General features: G+C 37.8%; 1 protein-coding gene across 1 annotated transcript in view; it reads right to left on the minus strand.

The window, feature by feature from the left end:
- Positions 1-2,548: 2,548 nt before the first annotated feature.
- The window catches only part of LOC107521700 (norrin cystine knot growth factor NDP), a 31,876-nt gene continuing 12,381 nt past the window's right edge, over positions 2,549-22,043 (minus strand). Inside the window, exons 2-3 of the mRNA XM_016166650.2 lie at positions 16,731-17,109; positions 2,549-3,783 (exon numbers count right to left, since the gene is read on the minus strand). Coding sequence (XP_016022136.1) covers positions 3,556-3,783; positions 16,731-16,904 — 402 coding nt within the window. The 5' untranslated portion in view covers positions 16,905-17,109 and the 3' untranslated portion in view covers positions 2,549-3,555. The remainder of the gene's footprint in view (positions 3,784-16,730; positions 17,110-22,043) is intronic.

The following is a 22,043-nucleotide window of genomic DNA, read 5'->3' on the forward strand; positions in this document are numbered from 1 at the left end:
ATGTGATGTCATTTTCTCATGAAATACTGTCCTTCAGCAAGTAGTTGCTGGATATCTGTTTGTGCACCGAAACAGGAATTACTAAGCAAAGCATTCCTCCAGGGCTGTAATGATACAACTATAGAAAGAACCTCTTTCCACAGATGCAAGTTTCTCTACTGTTCTACCTCCTGAAGGGAATAGCATGTCTGTCCACCAGGATGTGGTTGCACCTGGAGTCATGAAGAAGGCAGCATTAGCAGGACAAGATCCCTTTCTGATCTAAGCTTTCTCAACCCTTTGACCCCTATGCATCTGGTGTTCCATCTTGAGCATCTCTCTTGCTCGAGTGAGTATTTTTTGACAGGGCCTGAAGAAGTGAACAAAAACAGATCTATACCTTAATTTCTCCAAAGTCACAAGAAAGAAATCAACTTACTCAAACAGTTGCTAGCCATAATGTGTTTACGGCCTGCTCCACCTAATAGAACATAATGTGTTGGGTGGATTAGCAAACACTTGAGTTTAGTAGAAAGTCAAATATTATTTTTTCAGGGCCAAGAAGAGTTGATTTGCTCTTAATTCTAAGTTTCTAAAAAGAATTCAAGAGCTTACATAAAGAAGACTTAAGATTTTGGTCTGGGAAACTGAGATCTCAAGAAAATTCAGTCCATAAACCCATATATCTTCTAGTGCAGTGTTAATTCATTATTATTAAATGCTTATAAATGATGACGGTAAATTTATTTTACAAGAGGCTTCCCTTACACCATTATGGATTATCATACATATTTTTAATATTTTAGCTACTAAGATTATAACATATTTAATCCACCTTTATTCATGCATAGCAAATGGAGAAGACAAGTGAACATTCTTTAAGCATTCCAGCAGTAGTAATTTTCATTGGTTAATGTTTTCACTTGGTTCTCTCAGTCCTAAATAGGGTAGACATTAAAATAAGGCTAAAAGTTTAATTTTTAAAAGATAAAATACAAATTCCATAGTAACTTAATATCCAATGTCTAAAGTCTCTCAGTTCCCAGGGCTATTTTTAGGTCTTCAGAAAAAATATAACTTCTTTTCCTTTTTCTCAGCCTCGATGTTCCCCATTTAAACTTGCCTGTCCTGCCATTCTCTTTTCCAGTCCATTCACCATTTCAGCATCCCACATCCTGAAAAGAGTGAGGTTCCTTTCACTAGAAGGGGGAAGGGAAGTATCTGTGGCTGTGGAGCAGTAAGCCTTGGTTTTAGTTCCAAATTCAAGATTTAGTATGAGACTTTGGGCAAGTTCCTAGGTCTCTGCAGACCTCCATTTGCTCATCTATTTAGGGAGGGAAGCATATGAGTGCTTTTTAATGGCCCTCTCAATGCCACCGTTCTATGATTTTCTAAAGTTCCAACCATATTCTGTTCATCTCCATGGGGGAAGCTTTGACAGTAGACCATGTCATAGGATTTGAAGGAAATATTTTCTATGGCTTCCAGGGAATTTAGAAAAGATGAATCATGTAACTATTCCCTCCAGTCCCAAATCGGTTGTAAGGAAATAAAGACTGGAGTTTGGGGCATGTGACTCTCAAAGCAAACTGAGTTTTCAACGCTAGGAAGAGATATTTTAAGGCTAGAAGTATCGTTTCTACTTTTTGATTGGCGACATGAAAAAATAGCTATAAATGTGACTAGTGTTTAACACTTTCATTATCAGTTAAGAATTATAACCATTTAACTTTAGGTATCAAATTTAATTCTTTTTCTTATGACAAAACTTCATGTAATGATCCAAATTACCATTTCATATTTGCCTTTAGAATGAGACTTCCAACATAGTGGACTGGCTGACTCCATCACAATGAAGATTAAGATTAAGGTCAAGGTTTAATAGCATTCATTTCTCTGTGTTCCAAAGCCACAAATACAAATTTAACATTGTTGGCTCCCTGAAAAATGCATGAAAGCTAAGCCAAAGAGTTTATAAAACCATCACCTCTACAAGAGAAGTAATTCATAGGTTGGTTGCACTAACAGTGGGGTGCACCTTCATCTCTAATGAACCAAGACAGCATGGTGTCAGGGTTGTCCTGGAAATTGAATTGCTAGTCTGGGTTAGTGTTGAGATGTCTAAAGTAGACATAGCACTATGCTAGCACCATGAATATTCTCATAACGCTCAGGAGTACCATTGGACATGGAGCACTGGATGGTCAATGGAACAAAAACCATTGTTAGTGAACTATCTATCCTCTTCAGACTTCACTCATGGATACTTACTCACTTCTGAGAAAAGTGAAGAGGCTAAAAAGGAGATAACTTTATTTCATCCTATAGTTCCTAAGGAAGCCAGAATGCATCAAATTTTGTGCTTATTCAATAAATTAAATTCTGAGACTAAAAGCAAAATTTCATAAACCACCACAAATATAGGACATTGATTTCAAAAAATGCCCCTCCAGCATGCATTCTAGAACCCTATCTCCCTCTTTCTGGACTCCCCCGCACACCAGATGGATACATCATAGTAGAATATTTAGTAGGAAAAAAACAATACATACACAGTCAAAATTTTGACAATACTCCCTTTTTATTTCACAATATGGGAATAACTCAAATTTTAGCCTTAAAGACCAAAATATATTTGAACCAAATGTTCAGAAGACGAGCCATGCCACGTTTTGGCAACAGTTTCACATGGACAAGAGAATGTTGGAGAAGGATGCCCACAGCATGGCTAAAGCTATAGCACACCCACAAATAGATTCATATTTTGTTGTCTAATTTACATGCATGAGTATAATGCATTCTCCATGCCACTAGTACATATATGCTTTTTTCAAAGTCAGTGCAGGATCTATATTTGTGCAGGTCTTTTAAAGTCTGCTTCTAAACAAAATTTTACCATAATTTATCTGAGAGAGCCTTTAGGTGATAAATTCTTTATGCTACCTTTAATTCCCAAAAGTCATTTCTGAAAAATAATTACAGCTATGAGGAGTTCCAGCATCACATAAAAGAATCTGTTTGTTAGTTATTTGAATGTCAATAAGCTGGCTGTGAGTGAACCGGGTTAAATATATTCACATGCTTGGTGCTTGGAATTTGAAATTGGTAATCTTTAGCAGCAATAGCAACTTTAGACCAAATGAAAAGATAAACAATAACCAGACAATGTCCCAGAAAGAGTTGAGTTTTCCTGCTTTCCAAAGCAAGTGCTTCCCTAATCTGCACAAAACAGTGACAGCCTGACCCACTATTGCCTGAGGGCCCACTTTTCCTATTAATGCTGAATTGTTGGAAACAAAAACAACATTCAGCACCAAGGGGGAACATGCCTGAATCTGAAAAGAGAACTAAAAGAAATTGTACCAGGGAAAGGAGACAGAAATAGAAAACAAGTCCCCAGAGTATCTCTGTCAACAAGCATGTAGAGTCTTTATTACTAGAATATACAGAATCCCGTGAAAATTGCTGCATCTTTTTTTGCTTTAACTCTTTTCTTGCCAGTCCTTCCTTGGTGGGTTTAACTGCCTCAACAAAAATGGGAGGCTTTCCCATCCAGAAGCCACTCAACAGCAGGTCTCAGGAGCCGCACTCCTCGCAGAGACAGGAGAGGATGTACCGGTAGGTGGCCGTGAGTCGCATGCCCCCTGAGCAGCGCAGCCGCAATGCTTTCAGCTTAGAGGTCTGGGGCCGGCAGCAGTGACAGGAGGAGCGGAAGGGCTGCTTGAGGACAGCGCTGAAAGACACCAAGGGCTCAGAGCGCGATGCCTGGCTGCATTGCCCCTCACACCTGGCCAGAAGCACCATCTGGGGAGAAAAGAAAGGTGGTTACCCTCCAGAGATACCAAAACCTCAGCCAGGCCCCACAGTCTCCTTTAAAAGGCACTAACACTTTTTGCCAATTTATGTTGGATTAGACCAGTGGCTTTCAACTCTGGGTGTGCACATTAGAATCACCTGGCAAAACTTGTTTTGCTTTGTTTTTCAGTTGGCAAACTTGTTTTTAAAATGTCAACATCCAGGCCCCATATTAAACAAACTGAGTCAAAATCACCTAAGATAGGACCAGACTTTTGTAATTTTCCAAGCTCTTTAGGTGATTCTGACATGCACTGAGAACTTAGGACAACTGGATGAAGCTCACCACCATGACATGCAAATGAAAACCCAAAGACAAAAGAAATTTCTTCAAACAGGTAGCAGTCTACCATTGGTCCAATGCCAATTCTACCAGTCTCAAAACCCAGAAAGTCATTCCAAATTAAAATGAGAGAGCAAAGAATAACAACATAGAGTTCCAGTCAAGATGGTGGAGTAGGTAAACATTGTGCTAGCCTCATCTCACAACCACATTAAAATTATAACTAAACTACAAAAAACCATTGAGAATCACCTGAAATCTAGCTGAATATGAAGAAGTCCTACACCTGGGGACGCACAGGATAGGCCACCTTGAAACTGGTAAGAGGGGCAATGACGTGAAACAGGCTGGTCCCACTCCCGCATGTGGCAGTTGAGAATTGTGAGGGATATCTTGGCCGCATAGGTCCTCCCGGAGAAGTGAGGGATCCCAGCCTCACATTGAGCTTCCCAGTGCTGGGAAGAGAAGTCCCTAAATAATCTCGCTGTGAAAATCAGCAGAGGTTGTGGCTGAGTGAGACAAAGGGTTGGGGGTGTCCCAGGCACTCTTAAGAGACCCGGCACAAAATTACTTGCTAACAGACTCTCTCACTCTGAGCTCCAGCACTGGGAGAGCAGCTTGAAAGAGGCTAGGGACATACAGAGAGGAAATGAGTTGTCTAGCTTCAGGGTGAATGCTGGAGGGTCAGGTTTCTCCTTGACAGAAATGCTGGCAGAGGCTATTATTCCTTTGTTGAGCCTTCCCCCATCTGACTTGCAGACCCAGGCAGATCCCATATCTGAGTCTCCATCAGCTTAGCTAAAACTGGCCACCTCACCTTAGTGAGTCCCTGAGACCCTGCCCTCCCAACCTGTGGGCCTGTCTAAGCCTCTTTCATTGGATTTTGCAAACAAATGACCAATCTTTGCTCATACTACAGACTTTCCTAAAATCTCTGAAAGGTTCACAAAACCTAAACAAGCAGCATCTGGCTCAGATGCCCTCTACCTCTTGCTGAGCAGCCCTAACCCTGGAACTCGTAGCAACTGCCTTGGTTTGGGGCTTGGCTTCTCAAGGTGCTTCCAAGCCCAGCATGAGTGGCAGCCATCTCGAGATTGCTTGGTGGTTCATGCCAAGTGGCCCCAGGCATGGCATGGACTGCAGCTGAACTTGGCCTGAAGAAGGGCCCCTCTCAGGAGGTCCCAGCCTGCATGCCCAGTGGCCAGCTCTGGTCTGAGCTAGAGCACTACCTGGGGTCACATTTGAGGACAACACACCCAAAGGACAGACAGGTCAGGCACTAGAGCCCTGCTGAAGCAAATTTTGCTCTGTAGGATAAGCTCTGGCACAACAGCTCCTTCATTGGTCATGGCCAGTCATCACAGCCTGAAGGTCAACCTTCCCATTGACAAGCAAATAGCAACTAGGGCTCAACTACAACAGGAGGGCACACACAACCCATACAAGGGACATACCTGGAGCACCAGGCTCAAGTGACCAGGGAAGACCGCCACTGGGCCCCACAGCACACCTACTACATAAGGCCACTGTACTACAACCAGGACACATAGCAGGCCTACCTAATACATAGAAACACAAGTAGGCAGCCAAAAGGGCAAGACAAAGAAACATGTCCTACACAAAAGAACAGAACAAAATTCCAGACCAAAAAAAAAAAAAAAACTCAACAAAATGGAGACAAACAATCTATAAGATGCAGAGATCAAAACACCAGTTTTAAGGATGCTCAGTGCACTTAGGGGAAGAGTAAAGGAACTGAGTGAGAACATAAAAGTGGAGATAGAAAACAAAAAAGAACCAGTCAGAAATGAAGAATACGATAACTGAAATGAAAACTACCTTAGGAAGAATTAACAATGGATTAGATGAACCAGAAGATCAAATCATTGATTTAGAAGATAAGGTAGCAGAAAACACCCAATCAGAACAACAACAAGAAAGAAGAATAAAAGAAAAAGAGAATAGTTTAAGGGGCCTCTGGGACAGTAAGTGTACCAACATTTGCATTATAGGGATACCAGAAAAGAAGCGAGAACAAGAAATCGAAAACCTATTTCAAGAAACAATGACTGAAAGCTTCCCTAACCTGACATAGGAAATAGACATACAAGCCTAGGAAGCACAGTAAGTCCCAAACAAGATGGACCCAAAAAGGTCCACACCATAATTAAAATGCCAAAAGTTAAAGACAAATAATCTGAAAAGCAGCAAGAGAAAAGTACTTAGTCATCTACAAGGGAGCACCCATAAGACCAGCAGCTGATTTCTCAACATAAACTTGGCAAGCCAGAAGGGATTGACAGGAAATATTAAAAGTGAGGAATAGCAAGGACCTGCAACCAAGATTACTCTACCCAGCAAAGCTATCGCTAGAATTTAAGGACAGATAAAGACCTTCCCAGATAAGAAAAAGTTAAAGGAGTTCATCGCCGCCAAGCCATTATTGCAGGAAATGTTGGAGGGACTTCTTTAAGAAGAAGAAAGAAAAATAACAAAGATAAAAAAAATATGAATAATAAAATGGCAATAACTACATATTTAGCAGCACTTACTTTAAATGTAAATGGGTTAAATTCTGCAATCAAAAGATAGGGTGGCCGAATGGATAACAAAACAAGCCCCTTACATATGCTGCCTATAAGAGACTCACTTTAGATTGAAAGACACACACAGACCAAAAGTAAAAGGATGAAAAACATGTTGCATGAAAATGGAAACAAACCAAACCAAACCTGAGGTAGCAATAGTTAAACCAGACAAAACAGACTTTAAAACAAAGGTTATAATAAGAGACAAAGAAGAACCCAGTAATCCCACTCCTGGATATTTATTTGAAGAAACCAAAAACACTACTTTGAAGGTACATGTCAATCCATATTTTCATGCAACATTATTTACAATAACCAAGATATTGAGGCCACCTGAGTGTCCATGAATAGACGAATGGATAAAGAAGAAGTGGTACATATATACAATGGAATATTACTCAGCCACAAAAAGAATGAAATCTTGCCATCTGTAACAACATGGATGGACTTAGAGAGTATCGCGCTGAGTGGAATAAGTCAGACAGAGAAAGACAAATGCCATATGTGGAATCTAGAGAACAGGATAAACAAATAACAGAAACAAACTCACATTTACAGCGAGTATTTTGATGGCTGTCAACTTGGGAGTGGGAGATCTGTGAAGGGGGAGGGGATTAAGAGGTACAAAATAGTAGTACAAAATAGTCATTAAGCTATAGAGTTTAACATGGGGAATCTAGTCCTCAGTATTGTAATAACTACTGGATTTATTGAGATGATCATTTCCTAAGTTATATAAATTTCTAATCCTTGTTTTGAACATCTGAAATTAATATAATATTGTATGTCAACTATAATTGAAAAAATAAAAAATATACACATTTTTTAAAAAAGAATAACTGCAGAAAAAAGAATTTATTAAGTGCAGGATATTGCTAAACAAAAAGAATATAGTTTCTGAAGAAGAAAAAAAGGGTAAACTGAGTGATACTTAGGGAAAAATATTCTAGGCACTACAACTTGAAACAAGAGCTTGAAATTGAAACGGAATACATTTGGGTACCTGGAGTGGCATTTCTGGGTTTATATATTGATGAAGCCTGAGATTTATGCAATGACATCTTCAGAGTCATTTAGGACAAATACTAACTCATTCTAACCATCCTCATTTCCAAAGGTAGATTACAATGATAATAAAGCTTGGGATGAAGTACAAAAACTGTGTTCTTTAAGAATCTGATACAAACTACCAAAGTTATCCCCAGAACAATGGACATAGCACATACTTAATATTTTGCATACAGCTTAAGGGTTGAAGCAGAGGCTCATTTATTTATCTTATACATAAATCCTGGTAACCTAGGAGTGGCAGCCATGGGTAGGTAGGGTGGGCAGCTTGATTCATTAAGCTATTCATTAAGCACAGAGGGGGTGAGGGGAACCTGAGATTGTTGATTGATATTTATGAGGAAGGTCTTGCTTGGTGAATTTCATATTAAGTGATGGAGAAAAAGTTGCCCTATAATTCCAGAACCAAAGATAAGAACATAAAAAGTGGAATTCAAATAAAAGATTAAAAAGTACATACATATATGTATATACATGAAACCATTTAACATTTACTTCATGATATTTTAGGAATTAGCAGTTATTAAAATCTCACCAGCTGTTATCTCTGACATTATCTTTTAGGACAGAATTAAACACCTAAGGATTAAAAGATGGAAATGACTTTCCAAAATGAAGAGAAGATAACTTCTGATAATTATAGATTACTAACATCATTACCTGAGAAGATGCTGGGATGAATCCAACAATCTCTTAGCAACCAAGAAGAGAATATGAGATACTAGGAAACAATAAGCAGGGCTTGGTGAAGATAAGCTGAGCAAGACCTACTGCTTTATTTTCTCTTAAAGATCACAGAAGCCGAGAGAAAATGGCAGCTGCTTCGATTCTATTAAAGCTTTGATTCTGCTCTCCACATTGATAGGTGAAATGAACATGATCTGAAATAGGTTTTGAGAGATTATGCCAGAGGTCAGTAGTACCCGGGCCAGTCTTTGGTGCCTACTCCATCCCTCTAATGAGAGAGGGAGTCCAAGGTCTTCCTCAGACCTTTCTCTGCACACCTACTAGTACATGGGAAGATATCTTTGACAGCTTAATTCGAAGTAGTGTTCAATTTATTTGTCTCTAATTTAGATAATCTATTAGGCAGATTAAGCAGGTATTCAAAGAATCATCTCCCAAAGTGGAGTCTTTAGAGATCTAGTTTCAGTTTGGATGAATATGGCCAACCTGGGCCAACGGACTTAATGCAGAAGAGCAAAAACATGATGGTACATCATCCCCAAATGATACAGATACAGGTTAACCAAATGTAGACTTCAAATGATGAGGCAATCAGCACTGTCTGTAAAATAACCAAGTTGGCAATGTAGGGCCATTTGTAGAACTATTGTGATAGTGATTTCACTAAAAGCTTTCAGGGTCTCGAGCTCCACCTTTGGCTCTTTCTGAAAGATAAGAACTCCAGCATTGAAGACCCTGGGAATACCTTAAATGGGCCCCTCTTCCTCAGGAGCTAGAATTTCTGGGTAAGGATAATGCACAGACATGTACAATAAACACCTGCCCACCCGCCCCCGACCCTTCAGAATAAAATCTAAAATCCTAAATCCTGAATCTAAGGCATTAAGGTCCTTCATGATCTGGATTTCACATATCTTTCCAGTCTTTCTTACAGCTGCTCTCATTCTCACCACCCACTCCCTATTCTAATCTAGCTTAATTACGTAGGATTATATGGAACTATCCTGAATTTCCCTGCCTCTTGTCTTTGCTCATATCTTTCCTCTCTTGGGAATGCCCTTTTCTCTTAGCTCTGCTTAATGAAATCCTATCCTCCATTGTCAAATTCAAATGCTTTCTCCTTGAAGAAGAGACTATGAAATAATATTGGGCCCTTGATGTTCTCAACACACAGATGCAAATCCCCTCTGGGAGATTCCCAATAAATAGATCTCATTGCAAACCCAAAAAATTATATTAAAGTCTGCTGTGTTTTGTGTATGCATGTTGGATAGGCAAAGTGAGGAGTCTGGAAGACAATATCTATAAATGTCATTAAGAAATGGAAGGGATAAATATCTGCTCTCCAGGTTCACTCTTGGTACTCCACATTTTAGTCTCTGACATGCCTTGCTTGTGTTACAGATACAACAAACATTTTCTGACTTCGTCCAAAGCATAGTTTCTCAAATTGTAATATGCATGTAAATAATCTGAGGAATCTTGTTAAAATATAGAACGTGATTGAGTAGTTCTGAGTGAGGCTAGAAATTCTGCATTTTTCATAGGATTCTGGTTGATGGTAGTGCTGGACTAACGTCCACAATTTTACTGGCAAGGCTCTGGACCTGTTAAAGCCTAAGAGACTCTGCTCCAGATGGATCACTACATAGTGATAATTTAGCTAATAATAATAATGGCAGCAAAAAATTTATCAAGCACTTACAACATTTAATCTCATTTAACTCTCATAACAATCCTATACTAAAGGTACTACATATTATTTTCTGTGCTATTATTACAGATAAGGCTTAAAGAGTTTAAATAACTTTTTCAAACTCATATATCTGGTAAAAGGCTGAGCTGGAATCAAATCCATGTCTGTCTAAAACCAAACCCCTGTTCTAAATTACTATAATATCCCACCTCCTCCTGATGATATAAGATATTTTCCTGAGGCACGAGTCAATTCACATCTTCTCTAATCTAGTTTGATCTGCCTCTGAGAGACCTAACCATATCATAACCATACAAGTCTGACCTTTTTCTTATAGGCTTTTTGGGACATATTTTCACCATCTCCAAGGTTATGCAGAGATGAATCTTCTAAGAGCCATGATGGTCCTAAATAATATCTCCTCTACTATCAAGACCTTCATTCAGCTCCATCCAACAGTCATTTGGGGACTCCCAGGGACTCTGAGAAATTCACTGGACAGGGCCACATACACTCTAACTTCTAATCAATTCATCCTTCAGTTCGATAAACTTTGACACCTTCAAACACCAGTTTGCCTGCCAAAACACGGTGGCCCCCAGTTTGTGGTTGATGTACATTCCTCATGCTTGGGTAACATGGTAGGGCCTCTCTGAATTTTACACTATACTTCAGTGCTCTTGATGGAGGGTTCCCATACTGCTCCATTATCAAATTAGGGAAAGACTTTCTTTTGTCAAAGTATGCACATAGGGTTCCATCGTTAGACAGTGAGTTCAACAGTTGATTATTGCTCATAAGATCTCCTATTGACTTCTCACAGCCTAAGTGGGTGACAGATACATGTTATCTGCTTTGAGCCCAGTTTAACTTTTACTATCCTGTGTTTCCCAAAAAAGTGCCCTGATGCTAGGAAGCTAGGCAACTCCTCCAGCAGCCCTTTTGTATCCCCCAACCTTGGAGTCACTTGGCTGCAGCTCGATGCGAAAGCCCATTTCTCCCAATAAGAAACAGAACTACCAGGTTCAGAGTGTTTGTTCAAGGATGGGTTCCTTCATGTTCTAATCTGATTTCTATGTGCTGAGGCTAAGAGTGATAAAAAGTCCCTTGGAGTATAATAAAAGAATAGTAAAGATGATGACACATAACATGTTTTGAACATTTACTAGGCTCTAGGCACGGTGCCAAGCCCTTCACATGCAACTTAATTCTTAATAAACATTTCAAAAGATAAACTCTCCCAATTTTACAAATTAAGAAATTAAAAGGCAGGAGATAAGTTACCAGCCTGAAGTCACATAGCTGTACAATGAAGGGCCAGGCTTATGAACCAAGACTGTCTGATTCCTGAGCCTTCTCTCCTAAAAATGCCATTACACTGTTAGGCTATGACAGTCAGCCTTTCAAGTCCTCAAGTTTCATAATGTTATGACATTCAATTTGGTCATGGACAAGTTCAGGCTACATTGTGAGAGTTGTAGCCAGCTATGATTCCTGGATCCAGATCAAAGATTGTACTGCTCCCTCTGTTAAACCTGTCATAGTTTTTAGACAGTTATGTCTTTTCTGCGATACACAACTATCTTCTCAATGAAAAAAAAACCCAGGCACAGATGGTTTTCATTGTCTTTATTGAAAGACTCTTACCATCGCCAAAGTCACTTTCTTCCCCTGTTATGTTGAACCCCCATGAATTCCTGGCTCAGGCCATAACTGATTAGATGTCTCCATCAATATTAGAATAAAGACATACCTCTCCATTCCTAGGACAGGGTTTGGACTATTTTACCTCAATTGAGTGAGAAACATATTTTGTCTTTTTTTCTCAGTAGTGAACATTGTGCACTTTTTATTCTATGGCATCCCTTGAAGCACTCCCTTTCTCCTCAGGAACAATATTTATCCATGTTTCTCCCATTCCTTTTCTCACCAACACTCTCAACAAGTGACTGTTTAACTCATCTCCAAGGACTCAGATTAAACTATGCTAGGCTGAGGGCACCGGCAAAATTGCAACCAGAGGAATAAAAGCAGGATGGGGTGGCAGGGGAGTGAGATCTTTGATAGGATGAGTGGGAACTCTGAAAACTCCAACTGGAATCTGTTCACAATTCAAATAGACATGAGGAGGCTTTTGCACACAGAACAATTACTCTCTCTTCCATTTATTTGAAGCATTATAAGGGCCAAAATTTTGCCTTTTTTTGTATTTTTGTGCCTCCAGTTCCTACCACAGTGCCTGTACACAATAGGCATTTAGTATACAATTGTCCTTCTTTTTTAAAAAAATTAAATCATATCTGCAGCAACATGGATGAAAGTTGAGGTTATTATGCTAAGTTAAGTTAAATAAGTCAGAGAAAGACAAATACGGTATGATATCACTTGTATGTGGAATCTGAAAAACAGACTAAATGAACGAACAAAACAGAAACAAACTTATAGATACAGAGAACATTTTTATGGTTGCCAGATGAGAGGAGGTTTGGGGGATGAATGATTAAGGGGAAGGGATTAAGAAGTATGGATTGGTAGTTGCAAAATAGTAACAGGGATGTAAAGTACAACATATGGAATATAGTCAATAATATTGTAATAAGTATGTACAGTGTCATATGGGTGCTAGATTCATCAGGTGATCAATTTGTAAGAGACTAATATAATATTGTATCTCAACTATAATTGAAAAATAAAAAAAAATATTTTAAGAATTAAGTCATATCTCAGTAGTTAATTGTGTTATAAACTTAATATTCCTGACTCCCTCATTTCTTCTACTGTACTATGTACTTCATGGGGAACAGTAGGAGATGGCTTGGGGATCCTAACTGCTCCTTCCCAACATGAAGCTCAGTCCTTGGCATGCCAGGACCCTTTTCCTCTGGGACTGTCCCAGGATTTGTCCCCTGAACCCTCCTACTCCTCTATTGGTGCAGCCCCTGTGGCCCTTCAGAGTTCAGTCAACCGTATGTCATGGTTTTATGCTCTTGGCTTGGGGCCACCATCTCCCACTCATTTTCCTCACCAGCTCACTATCCTAATCTCAGTTCTTGATAATCTCTCCTTGGCCTGAATCCAGAAGTCATCCAGCTCCAGTCCTTTTTTCCTCCATTCACTTAGGAGGGGAGGTCAGACAGCAAGATCTTTTTCTCTTAAACTTTTATCCCCACTCTTAGCACCCAGGACAGTGGCTTACATTTTCTTTGTTCTTCTGCATGTTCCTTCCAACACTGCCAAGTTTCTGTGTTCAACAAGAACCACAATGAGGTTCATTCTCCTAATCCTTTAAGGGTATAGGAGATCCCAATAGTTATTGAGATCACGGTAGTGACTGAAATAGAAAATTAAGTCTAAACACCTGTCCAGTTTATAACTTCATCATCAAGATCATAATATCATTTATTAATGTCTTTTATATGCCAGGCGCTGTGCTGGATGCTTTACAAATATCATTGCCCATGCCTTTAGGTGGACAACATTAGCTCCATTTTACATGGCAAGAAATTCACTCATTTGGCATGTAGAACTGGAATTGAAACCAAGTTCCTCTCACTTCAAAGTCTAGAATGCCTCAGTTCTATTAAAGACTCCTCAGATAGCTCGTTTCCATTAACCGCTGACTTTTGCCTGTTTGTTCTATAGCCTTTACTCACTTAGAAGTTCAGGAAAGATTGTAAATGAACCTGCCACTCCCGGAATCTTTTGTACCCAATCTGAGGAGGTGTCACCACTGAAAGCCACGAGGCACATCCTAATTTGTGGCCATAATGACCTCCTTGGTGGACCCCTGTAGCCAGTCCTTTCTGCCTGACTCCTCGTCAGCTCTTTCCTGAATTTCTAGAAGATGGGCAATAGGCCCCTGGAGATAGCCAGCTGTAAGTTAAGGGCTAGGGGGAACAGACCGTTTTATGGAAGGTTCCCAGGAAAACTTTCACCTTTCACTACTAGTTCTAGTTCTTGAAAGATTGCTGAGTAAAACAATCGTAATTTGCAGCAGATCAGAAGTTGAGCTTGGTCTCTGCTTTCTACTTGCATTCCTTCAATATGAAGATCCAAATAGTGAAAGATGAATACTCTGAGGCAGACATTGCCATCCCTGGACTATATGACATGGAACAATCTACTTAATACTTCTTTCGGGTTTCATTTTTCCTTGCCGGTAAAATGGGAATGATGCCTCCTATCACAGGTTTGTTAGCAATGATTAGATTATATAGTATGAAGTGCCTGACACATATTAGGTGTTCAAGCAGTTGCCCTCCCTTCTTTGAGCCTGGATCACAAACTCCCCTTCATCTGTCTTTCTAAGGCCATACACTGAATAAATGTAAATCAGGAAGCATTAACAATTGAAAAGTAAACATTAGGCATGTGTCTAGTAAATAATGGCCATTGAATATCATGTTGGGGGAAAACTTTTACAGAGAGGAAAAATCTACCTAGTCTCCTAGGATAGATTTTTGTAAAAACTGTTGTCTGTTTTCTAGATGGAAGTTCAATGCTTTATCACAAGTCTAGAAAGACAAACAACTTTATTAAACGAGACCCATTAGAGAGAAGACCAGCCTGAGTCTTTGAAAGTTAAGAATTGTGAAATAATTTAAAATTAAAAACAGTTTTTGTTTTAGAGTACATGAAGAAGATCAATTCAGGAAATGTCTGGGTAGTCTAGATTCTTCCGGGCATATTTTATGACCAAAGAAGCACCATTTACATAAAACTATTGCTATATTTGAGATAGTCTTGGATGTTTGAAAATTGGTTGTGCCTATGAAATTCTGGAAGAGACAGAAGTGAACAAGAATAGACTAAAGCACATTTCTGGACTCATGCTCAAGCACTGTGAGTTTGTTGGGTTCGAGTTAATGACATTTCTTCTTTGATATTCCCTTAACTAATGCAATAATTGCTAAGGCATGCCTCCTCATTTCACTAAATCTTTCCAGATTGTATTTTTTCATTTTTAGAGACACTTCTGTTTCTTTGTTCCTTCTTATTATCACATTGACACTTTCTTTGAAATAATTTTAATTCCTTTTTCTAAAAGAATTATGATCAGAGGAAGAAATCATCCATGGAATAAGAAACACTAAATCTTAGCTGGTAATAGTATCTTGGTGTGGGGGAGGAGAAGCTAATAATTTCTCCAGTCAATTTCTGAGCGATCACAGTTGTAAAAACATGTCCCATCTCTTTTTATCAGTTTGTTTTAGGTTTTATTCCCTAAGAAGGGATCATAGTCTTGAAAAAATTTAAGTTTATCATTTAAGTTTTATTTAGTTCAAGTACAAATAAGAGACAGAAAGTTTTTCTTAAGTACAAGCAGGACTGTGGGACAAACAAATATCTTTTGTGCTGTTTGGTAACATTTAACTCTCTACTTGTCATAGTCTTTCTCCTTGGGTCTATTTTTTCCCACAGTCATAGATCTTACTAATATAATGGTTAAAATTACTTAACTCAAGTTCTGATTCCCCAAAACTAAAACAAGCCATCATCATTGAGCTATAATCAGAGAAGTTATGGAAATTTTAAAAACAGACATAAGTTGTAATATTTTTAAATGGAGGGTAGAGATATTAACTTATGTGGTCTTAATTCCAATGATTGACATAACAAAAAGGTCTTAATTATACTGGTAACTTAAAAATACTTGCCACATGAGAATGTTTAAGTGGTTTTTAGTCTCAAGACTAAAAATGATAATCTCTGCGGTTGGCCTAAACAAATTTGTATTTACCAAATGTGTGCAAATTTCACTCATATGACTGTTTAGGGGCAATGACAGTCATGAAAATTCTAATTCTGAGTCTGTTCTTCCCTACTATGTGCTTCCTTTCTGGGTGGTCCACGTGTCTGGCCACTCTTGGTGGCCTTTGAAGCATGGTATTGTTTCCTACATCTTCTGCCAAAACTGAGACATCACTTGCATAGAGTGTCTGTGCAAAAACGCGTACAACCTATTCCAAACAAGAATGCTATGCATAAATAATGTAAAATGACAAATGATCAAATTGCCATTTATCTTTTGAAATAATTTTAACATAAACATGGAAGATGAAGAAAGCTCGGACCATAAAGCTGATGACCAACTATTTCATCAGGAAACTCTTTGAAGAACCCCTCAAGAAGTACGTTTCACTGTTCAATCATATTTCTTGACTTCCCTTCCTCTTCATTGTTAGTGGAGGTAGGTATTATGATAACTTATAGACTCCACGATTTTTTTTTATTGAAAAGGATACTACCACTCACAAATTTCACAGCCAAAGATGAAACACACCCCTCCAACATTGTGTTTAGCAATGATTTTATTGTGAGAACTTTCCATCCTTTCCTATTGACCTTGAGCAGCCTGAAAAGAGAGAAGCTGGCTGTGTGTGCACAAGGCCAATTAAACAGCTTTACTGACAAAACTACAAAGTATGATGGGAAACACTAAAAGTACGATTCTCCCACAAGCCCTGTGGGGCAACTTTATAGTTCAGGTTTGGGCTATCATCATAGTTATCCATCCCCTGGCTTTTTTCCTGTTTCTGGAAGTAATGCTACCTCACAGAGATCTTGATCTTACCTTTGAGCTACACTTGTACAATGGATGACTGATAGAATCGACATAGTGGTGCCTCATGCAGCGTCGAGGGTCCGAGTCCATCATGAACGAGCTGTCTGTTTTGCTGTCTGTATCTCCCATTAGCGCCAGCAGGGAGAGTATAGTAAAGAATGCAGCTAGTACATGATTTCTCATTGTTGTAAAGAAAAACTTCCTAAGATGAACAGTAGAGGGAGGCAGAGGACTAAAATTTGAACGCCTTCGCCTCCTACGATCCAGTTCCTTTCAAAGAAAGGGCAGGATCTGGCTGAAGCTTTCTGGTTGTCATTGTCCTTTGTATGCCGGAGTTTTGTCTTACTCTTTGAACTTGCAATCCATCACCACTGTATCTGCTGCACAGCTGGAATGAAAACAGAAATTATTTTCCCCAGAAACATTTACCTAGAAAAATTAATGGAACCCAGGAGGTATTGAGTAGAATTTGTCCATGCCATTTTGAGTAGAGAATATTGGTTTCTAGAGTGCCATTAGCATAAACTATCATCCATTCCAACCCCTCCCTCATAGATTATGCTACATATTTATAACCATTTGGAGGTGGAAACAGTGGTTTAATGGAAGCATGTGTTGACTTTAATTGCTGGAGTCCATGTTCCTAAGAGTGCGAATAGTTTGAACTCATGGTAAAGATTAAATATGTGTTTCTGGCCACAGTAAAACTGAATTGGGTGGTCTTATCCTTATCCCTGGATAGTGGAGTCTATTTAGATTCTCAGTAAGCCTTGGCGTCAACGTCAGCTTACAGGGATAGAATGGAGAAAGGTCAACACTAATGAACGCAGGCCACATCCCAGGGGAAGAAAGTGCATTTTTCCATTTCCAAGTCCATACCCACACACCCACCTAATTTTCCACTTCTGTGCTCTGGGCTCATCCTGTTTTTGTGTTAAGCCCCATGCCATCCAGCATCAATGACAAACTGTATCTGAAATACAATTATATTAACCTGCCTTGAGTGCGGTCAAGGCAATATGTTTATTTGCCAACACAGTCATGCATGTCTGCAGTTTTTGTAGCCTGAACACATGTATAATTTGAAAAAGTGGTCATTGGAGCAGAGACTTACTATTAACATGGAATCACATTATACTAGTTTTCATTAAATTTGCTTTGTTCTTTTAACCATATACTTCTTGGACAAAGGATTGGGGTGCAGAGAGCTCCTCAGATCACTTCACTAAGCCCCCAGGCATGGCCAACACTGATTTTTTTTTAAATCACAACAGAAGACAGAGAGTATAAAAAATATTTTCAAACATTTAGGAAAATTGGAGAGAATCTTATATTACATCCAAAACAAAAGGAACATAATTAAAGCTTCAGAAAAACTTTCAAAGGTAGTTCAAATAAGTTTGATTTTTGCTCACAATACAACATTTTTAAAAAACTTCCTACTCATGGAAAGTCTGAATAAACAGAACAAAATATTGATAAGATCAGGATTAGAAGTTCAAGCCTATGTAAGTCAGTTTTGTTCTAACAGAGCGGCCCCAGACTCACTTAGCTTCAGTTAACTGTCTTACAATTGTGGGGCAGGGGATCCCAAATGGAAGAGCATTTGTGACATGGAGATATTTCAGGGTACAGCATCCTTGGCAATGGCAAAACCTCAGCATGTATGTTTGAGGGAAGTCCTATAAATTGCAGGAAGGACAGGGACCAGTAATGAAAGGAGCCACCTAGACTCTAACACTACCATTAATTGGCTGGAGGAACTTGCGCAGGTCATTTAAACTGTTCCAGCCTGAGTTTCCTCATCTGTAGAGTAAGGGAGTTGGAAAATATGGCATCTGAAGTTCCTTCTTGCTCTAAAATGGCACCTCCTGATATTTACAAATTTAGTTACCACCATTTCCATATGCAGAACATAATTTTAAAGCTAAAGAGACCATCTTTTCATACAATTTTGCATCACTTTTCTTTATGTGCGTGCCAATGGCAATGTCTCATTAAAATTTATCAAACCTGAGCCTAAAGCTCCCAATTAGTAAAGAATGCATGAAAGCATTTTTAAATTTCTTTTCAACTGTATATTGTAGGTTTTCTTATGCACATTACACTGAAACTCACGAAGTTCAAAGGGCCAGTGCTTTTGGGGGTTCCATGTTCAGAGGCTGCAATATTACTGACCATTTCCTGTTTTAATATGACTATATTATCCCAAGTGGTTATCTATCTTTTTGAAGCCTTAATTACTCTCAGAAAAAGAATTTATTAGATTTCTCTTTTTATCACTCTACTCTACAGATATTACCACCAGGAGTAAATGGCAAAGGGAGAAAGAGAAAAGCAGACATTCCAGTACTGGCCCTCCCTCTCCACTGCCAGCAACTTCTCTTCAGAATTTGGCCAGGAACTATAGTTAAATGAACAAATCAAATGAAAGAAAAACATGTAGAGCATAATGGTAAAAAAACAACAGTAATATCAGTAACAAAACCCTATTTATGTGTATGGATTGTTATATTTGCTGGCCTTTGCATTTTCTCCACAGGAAAGCAAATATAAAAATATAAAAAGCCCTTAAACATAGAAGATAGGCACCCTTACTCATCTAAGAGAAATGTAAATTCAAGTTCTTTGAGATTATGTTCAATCGTTCAGATCTAAAAAGATTCCAAAGTCTGATCATGCTCTCTCTTGGCAAGACTGTGGGAAACAGACCCATTTTGGAGACAGTACAGTATAAATTGGTACAAATTCTGTAAAGGCCAATTTGGTAATATCTATTAAAATTGCAAATGTATATAACTTAGACCCAACAATTCCACTTCTTAGGATTATCCTATATGTGGGATTATGCAAGAGCATGGTATTCATTATAGCACTGGTTGTCATAGCAGAACATAAAGCACAAAATATCCATCAGTAGGAGACAGGTTAAATATATTATACAACATTCATACAATGAAATACTGTTCAACTATATAAAGAAGAATTCAGAAACTCTAAAGATTTGTGTTCTTAAAACAAGAAGGAATAATAATATGTATTCGTATCTATTTGTATTTACATGGAGAAGCTCTGGAAGGATACCCAAGAAACTCTACAATTAGTTAGTTACCTGTAGGGGTTGGAGGACAGGCATGAGAGAAAAACTTTCCACTGTTTATTTATTTTATTTTTATATTTTTGAACTTGTGAATGTATACCTACCCAAAACTTCATTAAAAAAAAACAATACTTTCTCTTTTCAAAGCTTTGTTTAAAAACACTAATTAAGTTAATGGATGTTTCATTTCTGTATCAGTTTGAGTATTTTAATAGTATTATATTTTTATTTCTTATAAATATGGGAAGACATGTTAGTTTCAGTCAAATATTCTTTCAGGTGGACTACTTGTGCACTACTATCACTTAGTACCAATGTCTAGAATTGTAAACACAGTTATTTTTTTCTCTGAAAAGTGTAGTAAAAAATATTTTTGCCAGAAAATATTATGAAGTTTATACTGATCAAAAGCAACAAACTAACAAGACAAACAAACAAAAACTCATAGACATAGACAACGGTATAGTAGTTTCCAGAAGGAAAGAGAGGTAGAGAGATAGAAAAGGGTCAAGGGAGTCAGATATATAGTGACAAAAAGAGATTATCAGACTTTGGGTGGTGAACGCACAATGCAATATACAGATGACATATTATAGAATTTTACACTTGAAACCTACATAATTTTATTAATCAATGTCATTTCAATAAACTTGATTTTAAAATGATAACAATAAAAAAAGAGATACTTAATGTCACACAAAATGTAACTTTATTACCTGATTTTCTCTTTAAAGATGATAAGCTAAACCCAGATGTAGTAGTAAAGTATAAAAGAATGACAGAAGAAATGTTGTTTCACCACTTCACCACTAATAAGATAGACATTTTTTTTATTTCAACACACTCATACAACATGACACTATTTGTTCAGTTTTTATATTGAACTCTGAAATGAGAATGCAAGCAACAATGTAAATATGCCACAGAACTAACAGTACCTCAAAACATAAATGTAAAATTCTTGCAATGTGACATTGAAATTTTTTCCTTAAGTGTTCAAACTGAATAATTCAATACTGTTGAAGAAGAAATAAACAACTATGTGTAATTATATGCCAACAAACTATACAATCTGGAAGAAGTGAATAAATTCCTAGAAACATACAATCTTCCAAGACTGAATAAAGAAGAAACAGAAAATCAAAATATACCAATTACTACTAATGAAATTGACTCGGTAATCAAAAAACTCCCAACAAACAAAAGTCCTGGTCTGGATACCTTTATAGGAGAATTTATCAAACATTCAAAGAAGAATTAACACCTATTCTTCCCAAGCTATCAGAAAAATTCAAGAGGTGGGAAATCTCCCTAATTCTTTTTATAAGGCCACCATTTCTCTGATTTCAAAACCATGCAAAGACATTACAAAACAAACAAACAAACAAACAAACAACTATAGGCCAATATCCCGGATAAATATAGATGAAAAAATCTTCAACAAAATATTAGCAAGCCAAATTAAGCAATATATTAAAAAGATCATACAACATGATCAAGAAGAATTTATCCCTGGGAAGCAAGGCTGGTTTAATATTTACAAATCAAATAACGTGATACATCACATTAACAAACTGAAAGATGAATATCACATGATCATATCAATAGATGCAAAAAAAAGTGTTTGGGAGAAGTCAGCATCCATTTATGATAAAATCTTTCAGCAAAATGGGCATAGAGGAAACATATCTCAGTAAAATAAAGGTCATATATGACAAACCCACAGTTAACATCATACTCAATGGGGAAGAGCTAAAAGCATTTTTTTCTTAAGATCATGCACAAGACAAGGATGCCCATTTTCATCATCTTTGGTCAACATAGGGTTAGATGTCCTAACCGCAACAATCAGACAAGAAAAAGAAATAAAAGTCATCCAAATTGGAAAGGAAAAAGTAAAACTGTCATTATTTGTAGATAATATATATTATATATAGAGTACCTTAAAGAGTCCACCAAGAACTGTTAGAACTGATCAATAAATTCAGTAAAATAGAAAGATACAAAATTAATATTCAGAAATCGGTTGCATTTTTGTATATCAATAATGAACTTTCAAAAAAAGAAATTAAGAAAACAATCCCATTTACAGTTGAATAAAAAAAAAACCTGAGAATAAATGTAATCACGGAGGTAAAAGACCTGTTCCTGTGCTTCCTTTCAACAAGACACTGAAGAAAAAACTGAAGAAAACACAAATAAATGGAAGCACATACCATGCT

The sequence above is a fragment of the Rousettus aegyptiacus genome, unplaced genomic scaffold (genome assembly GCF_014176215.1).
Source record: "Rousettus aegyptiacus isolate mRouAeg1 unplaced genomic scaffold, mRouAeg1.p scaffold_m13_p_9, whole genome shotgun sequence".
Taxonomy (NCBI): domain Eukaryota; kingdom Metazoa; phylum Chordata; class Mammalia; order Chiroptera; family Pteropodidae; genus Rousettus; species Rousettus aegyptiacus.